General features: G+C 28.4%; 1 protein-coding gene and 1 long non-coding RNA gene across 2 annotated transcripts; both read left to right on the top strand.

The window, feature by feature from the left end:
- The first annotated feature begins 335 nt into the window (after window positions 1-335).
- On the top strand, window positions 336-1,598 carry LOC105455586. Its single transcript, XR_975129.1, has 2 exons — window positions 336-376; window positions 577-1,598. It is a non-coding gene; the product is annotated as an uncharacterized LOC105455586 (long non-coding RNA).
- A 187-nt stretch (window positions 1,599-1,785) lies between these two features.
- Window positions 1,786-9,132, top strand: LOC105455585 (G protein-activated inward rectifier potassium channel 3-like). The gene is made up of 4 exons (XM_011699014.1): window positions 1,786-2,220; window positions 6,613-7,066; window positions 7,283-7,886; window positions 8,893-9,132. The coding sequence occupies exons 1-4, from the start codon at window positions 2,069-2,071 to the stop codon at window positions 9,060-9,062; spliced, it is 1,380 nt and encodes a 459-aa protein (XP_011697316.1). The 5' UTR covers window positions 1,786-2,068; the 3' UTR covers window positions 9,063-9,132.
- The last annotated feature ends 244 nt before the right edge of the window (window positions 9,133-9,376 follow it).

Below are 9,376 nucleotides of genomic sequence, written 5' to 3'. Positions count from 1 at the left end.
TATATATATATATATATTTTATACATATATTATATATATATATATATATATAAAAGAAATTTAATAATTTGTAATATTTCTCCAAGAAGCAACAAATAACATTTTGTCTGGACAAGTTTTGCATACATCAACACAATTTCAACAGCCAGTCAGATTCTGATAACGAGATGCCAAGACACCGATAAGAAGTACGCGACGTCAGTCAGTCAGTCGAACGAGAATCGCGCAGTTGTTTTCATCTTTCTTCATCAGTCTCGATCGTTTGTTTTAATTCTAAATTTTACGATAATCATTAATATTTTTTTTAAGTTTTAATTAGTAAATAGTATGAAATTAATAACACCAAATTAATAATTTCGTTAAATGCTGCAAAATGGTAAATTTACTATCAAATTTTTATATAATTTATATTTATAATAATTTATTTAATCTGTATTTTTTAAAAAGACGAAATAGATATAATTGAAAACTATAAATTAAAAAATATCTTCAACGTTAACGACTGTTAATTACTGTATGCATTTTAATATTTAAATCCTTAATAATTTCTGATCACCATGTATATTGATATTTCAGTCCACCTTGTATATCTTGTGTGACGGATAGTATGACAACCTACATCATATGACTATTACTGATCATGTGACTACTAATTATATTACAAGAAGAAAAAGAAAAAGTGAAAAACACTACAGCATATGCAATTAAAAATATACAGATATATTATTAATAAGATTTTTTTAAGTGTGAGTTAAATACTTCAAACAAATGTCGTGTGTTTCTATAACATCATATTCTATTTAGATATTATAAAACGTTATTATATCAGTTTTTACTTTTTCTTATGATATTGTTTTTCCATAAATCGATTTTCAAACTCTAACATCAAAAACTGCAAAATAATTAAAACAGACTTTTATAGAAAATTATGTCATTTTCACATGACATAAATATTTAATTATTAGAAAATATTTATAAGAGCGGTATTATTTATTTTGAATATAATAGAATAAATGATAATAATTATGTGATTACTATATTAAGACTTTGTTAGAAAGTCAAATTTGCCGAAAGCAAAAACCCATCTGTTCATCGTGAATGACGTAATCGACGCGAGTCGAATCACCTTTTCTGCGCAAGAATAGGAAGAACAAATAACGTTTTGTTAGCGACCGATAAATAGTGCTAGATGGTCAGTATGTGCTATATATATAAGATCGCAGATGACCACTCGCGGCAGTTTATCTTCCAATGGTAGACATTCCATCACATCCATCTTTGTCAATCGAAACGCGCGTCACCCAATTGATCGAATTGTCTAAGAAGATTTATTATCAATAAGTGCAAATTAAAAGACTAATTAAAAAACACTGACTTTATAGTTGAAGTAAAGAATCACGATTTATAAAGATTAAAAGTGAAGAATAATTACATGGAAAGTTTATATTTCAGTGAAGAGAAAAAATTCAATAGAAGAATGTTAAAGATCTCATTGTCAATTCTAAGCGTCTGTATCCAAATTAAAACTGATTGAAGAAGAGAAATCTGTGAAATTTTTAAAAACATTTTTACAACTTTAGAATACCATAAATATACATAAAAAAGAAATTTAAAGAAAAAGGAAGCACACATGAACTGAAGATATATTCATCAACAACTGCATATGTGTTCTTTACGTTAAAAAACTATTTAAAACGTTTTTGAAATGAAAATTTGCAACAATCAACAATAAAAAATGAGTATCTATTATAAACTATTTTGAATATCTTTGTGGAAACAAAGAAATTTGATAAAAGGAAATATGCAAAACGAATTTTAAAACATTAGAATATTGTAGATTAAAATTAATTGAAGAAATAACGATCAAAAGTGAAGGATGGAACTTTTTAAGAACCCCGAATTTTTTATAAGATAAATATACTTAATACAAGAATATACAAGAACATAAATGTTGAATACTGCATAGAAATGTTTATTCTAAACACTTTAAACAGACTACATTTATAGTTGCTTCACTATTAAAGAAGTTATTCGGTACTGAGACTAACATTGTACAGTATAGTGAGTCATGAACGGGATAAATGGCAATGTATTAAAGATGGGTGACAAATCTCCATCGCTGGATTACGGAGAAGAACAAAAACTAATACCACCGATTACGCCAACAACGCCGATGATTGTGCAAGTGACAAAGAATCCGTATTCTTCCTTAAAATACAGGTAAAACGAATGAAACACGTTTGGATTTTTTTTCATTATTATTATCTGAAAAATATACAGATTTTTTTCTAATTTTATATTGTTAATTACAAAATTAAAACTTGTAATGAAAGTATTACGAACAGCAATGTTATTAGGTTATTAATGCAATTGCTAAACCGTTTATACAATGCAATTTTTTTGCCATGAATATATTATGTATATGGCATGATAATTAACACATTTCGACATCGCTTTTTAAATATGTTGGAACATAAGATTTATATTTCTTTTAAAAATGGAAAACTGTAACATAAATTACAAGTTTGGAAAGCCATTCATTGGTACAGAAAAAATCAACATTTGCTTCTTATAAATAATTAAAATAATATATGTCTTTTTAATCATTTTCTTTTTCTCTCTTGAATGTGATGTTTCTTTTTAATCTGTTTATAAGAATTATAATAGAACACTCTATATGTAAATAAATTGGGACATATTTTAAGATATTTTTTTAGTAATTTAAACTATTTTGTCCTGAAAATTTATATGTTTATATTAAGATTAAGATATTTATGACAATTTTCTCTACCATAACATTATATTATTGTAACAAGCAGAAAATAAAGAAAATAATAAGGACTCAAAGCAAATTTAGGAACAAAATACTATACGAGTAATTCTAATAAAAATAAATTAATAATGTAAATAAATCTTTATAAATATAGTATTAACTTTTTTACAAAATAATTAAAAGTTGCAGACTTTATCCATAAACCCTTCTTAAGGTAATGTTTATAGTAACTTTCATGATAAATAAGAAGTTCTTTTTGTACATGTTTGTAAATAGATATTTGTATTCATCTATAAATAAAAAATCTTGTTTACTAAAAAACCGCTATAAATATTTTTCATAATCATTATTGCACGGTGCGTGAAAAAATATATAATCATTGCATTCTTCACGACAACGTGATGATGACGAAGCATAAGATAACATCGGTTTCTTTTATAACAGACTAAAAAGAATTTTATCGTAATAAAAATTCTAATAAAAAATTATTATCAAAGAGTAGTGTTATACACGTTTAATTAATTTATATATGATAAAATAGAAAAAGGAATTTGATCTTTACGTAAAAAATAACTTTTATAAAAAGCACAAACACAAATTTATAATTTAATTGTTATAAATATTAAATTACATTATGAATATGTACATATATAAAAATGAATATATACACGTATATAATATTAAACAACTCTAAATTTTTCCTTTCAAATACCAAAATAAATAAAATAGAGAGTGGTTCTTGTTTACAGAAAATACTTAAAAAATATATAAATATAAATATTCAAGTACAGATAAGCACAATATTTATGCGATAAAATCTTTGAAGTGTTATATAATTATATAATTATAATTACATAGTATGAGTTTTGGCTGTTATCTAAGTGTTCTTCAACAATACGTTTATACGATTTGGCTGATAGTATTCATCTGAATTTCTTTATTTAAATTCTTTATTTTAAGTTCCATTTTGCATCTTATTTACTATGCTGCAATGGCTGCTTTTATTTTAATAAACATTATATATACTTATACATGAACACATTATGCATAGAATTTGCTAACATTTGCTTGTTCTTTATTAATATCATATAATAATAATGTCTGACTTTGGCTCATAAAGAATTTCAAATTTTGCAAAACATTCCAGAAATGGCTAATATTTGTCTATTGTTCAACTGCTATTCTTATCAACATCTTGTGATGCTCGATAAGAGACAGAGATCCACAACGGTATCTTAATGATAGATCGTTCGAGGTCACACAGATAAATCGCTCATAAAGGATAACATATTAAAATGAGATATTAAAGTGTAATTTCATCCCGTAAATTACCAGATAATTTTACATTATTCCAGATAACTCTACATGAACATAATATAAATTTGGATTTTATACAATAATTTTTACAAGTATTTTAAACAAATAAGTATTTCAAAATATAATTGTATTATTCGGTTGAATATCTTATTTTTTATCATTTACTAAAAATGATTTCAAGAAAGAGTCAAAATGTTCAAAGATAATTAAAATTTCGTTCTTGTCAATCAATTGCTGTCAAGTCATTTTTGCGCACCAATTACCACGTCAACTCGTACTCACCGTTCATATTTATAAATTTTTGGTTAAAATTGCGAATCCTATACATTGTACTGTTCAAAATATATCATTTTTAAAAATTGTTAAGGTATTTTTTGCAGAAATTTATACTTTTCTTTGTGCGTGCGCGCGCGCGCGCAGTTTTAAAATGAAAGACTGAATAAAATAATTATATATTTTTGTATTGTTGGCTAATTCCAAATTAATCATCAATAAATTAATGATTTATTTTCGTAATTATGCCTTTTGTATTGCCGTATAATTTCAGATTAATCATCGTTATACATATATTAAAAATAATACTCATAATAATTCCAACAAAATTTATTAATTTCATGAAAGAAATATAAATATCAAAAATAATTTATATACAATCAGTTAAACAGAAAGTATCATTGACCCGGAGGAGACGGCGGAAGTGATTAATGCGTGGCAATAAGTAAATTGGTAGATAACAGCTGCGTAGTTATCGTTCAAAGTTAAAATGGGGACTTCCTATTAGTATATGTCAGTAAAGAGAGATCAAGTTCCCCGAGAGAGTCTTCTCTGCAGTGTCGAATTGCTAACAGTGATATTTTGTATAAACAACTATAAACAGTAAATTTCCAGACATTCTGTTTAATACCTATTGTACCACTATTAATGCATTATAAGTATCTAATTCATGAATATGAAGGAATAGAAAGTTATGATGTTATATCAAGATTTAAATATTTATAGTGAAACAATTAATAGGTACATATAAATAATTCATTTTATATTTGTATTAAAATCATTTATATAAATGGTTCATTATATCAAGATTAATATATAAGTTTCTAGAAATCTAGAAATCTAGAGTCTCTGTGATGATATATTTAGTTATAATTAGAAAATATGTTGGACGAAGTACATTTGTGAATAATAATACGATTACGAAACATATCAGAGTTTTTATCACAAAACATTTTATAACGCTTTGAATTTATTATGTCAAAGTGCAAGAATGATGACGAACAATGCACAGAGATCCGTGGTGAGTACAGACAGAAACAAATAGAAATATACATTAAAATGTTAACTGAAAATACAATTTAATTGTTATTATTAAACAAATAAACAAGTTGAGGATTTTAGTGTTAGCCTGAAGTATTTTTCATAATTTCTTTTGTATTTCAAAACTATTATCCAACGTTTATTCGAAATTTATTTTGAATTTTATGTCTCTCTCTCTCTCTCTCTCTCTCTCTCTCTCTCTCTCTCTCTCTCTCTCTCTCNCGTCTCTCTCTCTCTCTCTCTCNCTCTCTCTCTCTCTCTCTCTCTCTCTCTCTCTGTGCGCGTGTGCGCGTGTGCGCGTGTGCGCGTGTGCGCGTGCGCGCGTGCGCGCGTGCGCGCGTGTGTGCGTGTGTGCGTGTGTGTGTGCGTGTGTAAAATATGTATGCTGGGTTCTGATAATTATTGACACAGCCCTCTTATGCATTGCAGATAGATTAAACTTTCTGTGAATAGAAAAGTTCTGTGCGATTTTTTCAATAATTAATGAGAGAAATTAATAAAGATCCGTAAATAAACTTGCGTTTGCAGAAACACGACACTCCTTTACATACGTTTATATCCAAATAGAAATAAAAACGGTATTTTCTAATAAGAATACCAAGTTATATTTCTAAACACCTCATATATTATAAATAATATATCACATAAATTTCATTTTAATATCTTCCTTGGTAATATAATTTTAATATCTAACAGTATATATTTAATCTACTTTGCAACAATATATTCTAATAACAGTTTTAATATGTTCTAATTAAAAAAAGAAAAAGTTTACGCCAAGTATATAAAAAAGTATTGTACGTTACATCTTTCTTGAACCAAAAATATTATTTTAACAAATAAAAGTTGTCCAAAAACAAATATGAGATTACACAAGTTGCCTAGTATTTGATTAGACGTAAAAATAAAAATATTTTTTTAATAAACCGTTTAAACCATCCAAAAGTATATGTAGCAAAAGTTTAATGCCATTGTCTTTCCAAATAATTTTAAGTTTCATAAAACAGGCTTAAAGTGACCAATGAGATCATAGTGAAGCAAAAACTTTACGTGCCCGCATTTTATATATTACACATTTTATTAATTAATGCAATCCAGGCACGCCAAGTGTTTACTTAATGATCTTTTAACATATAAAAATTACATAAATTATTAGAGAAATAATTTACTTCAATATATTTGAACGAAATCGTATATCCATATTTCAGGAGTCGATACCGGGCTGGACCGACGCGGAAGTTGCGTCGTCGCGCCGTCCTGAAAAATGGCGATTGCAATGTATTGCAATCACGCATTTCCCGACGATCGCTACGTTTTCTACAAGACATCTTCACAACTCTGGTGGACACACAATGGCGTTGGACGCTATTGTGCTTCATTTTAAGTTTCCTTCTATCTTGGTTGGGTTTTGCGGTGATTTGGTGGCTGATAGCCTTCACCCACGGTGACTTTGAAGAGCACCATTTGCCACCTTTTCAAGTGGAGAACAATTGGACGCCGTGTGTTTACAATATTTTCAGTTTTACCAGTTGTTTTCTCTTTAGTATTGAAACCCAGCATACCATTGGATATGGTAGTCGCTCTACGTCTGAAGAATGCCCCGAGGCCATATTTATTATGTGTCTTCAGAGTATTGCTGGTGTCATGATTCAAGCTTTCATGGTGAGTATGATTGTTAACTAACTACTGCAAATACTTCCAAGCATTTATATTATTTGATTGGTCAATTAAATACTAAAATTCTTTTTTTTATTAGTTAGTTAAAAGCTTCAAAATGGAGATTTTGATCGCACTCTATTCGAAGAATGTACAGTTTTTGCACATAAAATGTCGGATTGTGAAAAATTAAATTTAATTATTAAAAACAATTAATTACAGGTGGGCATTGTATTCGCTAAAATGACCAGGCCAAAACAACGTACCCAGACTTTATTATTTTCACGAAATGCCGTAATTTGTCAACGAGATGGTGAGCTTTGTCTCATGTTTCGAGTGGGCGATATGAGAAAAAGTCATATAATTGGCGCGAGTGTACGCGCACAAATGATTCGCAGTAAGACGACCAAAGAGGGTGAAATTCTATCTCAACACCAGCACGAACTGGTGGTAGGTACCGACGGTGAAAACGGCAATCTATTCTTCATCTGGCCAGCCACTATTATCCATCGGATCAATGAGTCCTCGCCCTTTTTTAATATGTCAGCCGAAGATATGTTAACTGAACGTTTCGAAATTGTTCTAATCTTAGAAGGTACTATTGAATCTACTGGACAAACCACTCAGGCTAGGTCCAGTTATCTTCCGCAGGAGATTCTATGGGGTCATCGTTTCGATCCCATGGTAAACTATTCAAAGGAACGACAAGGTTACGAAGTAGACTATTCACTGTTTAACAGTACTACTCAGGTTGACACTCCGTTATGCTCTGGCAAAGAGCTTGAAGAATTTTATAAGGCGCAAGATGATCTTCGTCATGGAACTGGTATGTAATCATGTAGTTTTTCATATAAACTATCTAAATGATTTTCTAAACTCTTGGTTTATTAAATAAACACAAAGTATACGCAAAATAACACTAAATTCATTTCAATTTCTTCGAATTTATTTAAAAATATTTACATTTCCTACAATTGTAATTATTCAATTGTTGATTTGTTGCATAAAATGCTGAAAAATTAGTTTTATAAAAAATTTTATAAAATTATATTCATATTAGAGTTAAAACCAAGAGTTAGTACAACGGCATATTTAAGAGGACGTGCAAATATTTCATTAACGAATTCTAGGGTTTATTTCTTCCAAAATATTACATCAATATAGATCAAATTCTCCATTATCGAGATATAAAATACTGATAACAACAAATCTTATCTACATTTATATCTATTTATGTTACAATCAATACCTGTCTCTTTATAATTAATCAAACATATGTATCCAACAATCAATATATTTGTTTTACATATGAGAATTTTTCTATATTTTATTTGATAATTTGATTTGTTCAGCGTTATAATGTTATAAATTGATGTAACGCATTGTTTGTTTATAATTATCTCTAGAAATTAATATCGAAGAATTTGTATTTCCTTAAAACTGATAGTCAAATTTAAATCTTTGGACTTAATGAATCTATCCATAATCAGATTTCAAATCTTATTTTGTCACACACACACACATATACATACACACGCACATGTACATACATATAGATGTTTTCAAATCTATTTAGTTTTGATGGAAAAAAAACTAATCCTGCGGGTGAAAAAATTAATATTATTACATGTTATTAATTTTCTTGTTTAAAGCTTCCAAATGTCATGATTGTAAGGGTTATTAAATGTGCTAAATTGTCAGCTGGCATATTAACGCTTATTGTTAGAACAAACCCTAAGCAAATTCCAGCCTGTTGCTAATTCTAATTCTTTAGTTTCACATATTGTTCATTATTATCTTTGTCTGACCATCTGGTACTGGTTGTACCACAGATGGAAGCCTGAGGAAAATCCCTAGCGAGCCGAAGAGTGCTCCGATCGTGCTCAACATGCTCCCTCAAGCCGACAGCACAGGTTTTCTCATCCATCAAGATCGCTCTTCTCAGAAACCATCCAAACTGCATATTGACATTCCGTCTATTGACGATTGTCCTGGAGTGTAATTTATTTAGGCTGGAAACAGTTAAAATGAAATAAAGAAGAAAAAGAAGAATAAGAATAGATAAAAAAAGAGATTGATATAGAAATATTATAATATCCCTTATCCTACAAAGATTTAGATAATTTTTTTCGTATTTTGTAAAGAAGGGATAAGCTGTATTTTAATTATATTGGATAACTGGAGAAAAATTAGCAATAAATTAAATCAATCAATTAAAATAATTTTGATAGTATACGCTATTTGAAAGATTAAAGTTGTTTTAAGATTTGGTATAAAATGCCGATAAGAAGTTCCGAAGAAATAAATCACATATCG

Source organism: Wasmannia auropunctata, unplaced genomic scaffold (genome assembly GCF_000956235.1).
Source record: "Wasmannia auropunctata unplaced genomic scaffold, wasmannia.A_1.0 LD335894.1, whole genome shotgun sequence".
NCBI classification, from domain to species: Eukaryota; Metazoa; Arthropoda; class Insecta; order Hymenoptera; family Formicidae; genus Wasmannia; species Wasmannia auropunctata.
The sequence above is the reverse complement of the archived record's forward strand: the minus strand, read 5'-3'. Positions and strand labels throughout refer to the sequence as shown.

Bases quoted from the DNA above. Each gene is read 5' to 3' on its own strand.
- LOC105455585 (XM_011699014.1), top strand. From the start codon at position 2,069: ATGAACGGGATAAATGGCAATGTATTAAAGATGGGTGACAAATCTCCA. The intron at 2,221-6,612 runs GTAAAACGAATG...TCCATATTTCAG, and splicing joins TATTCTTCCTTAAAATACAG to GAGTCGATACCGGGCTGGAC. The intron at 7,067-7,282 runs GTGAGTATGATT...AATTAATTACAG, and splicing joins TCATGATTCAAGCTTTCATG to GTGGGCATTGTATTCGCTAA.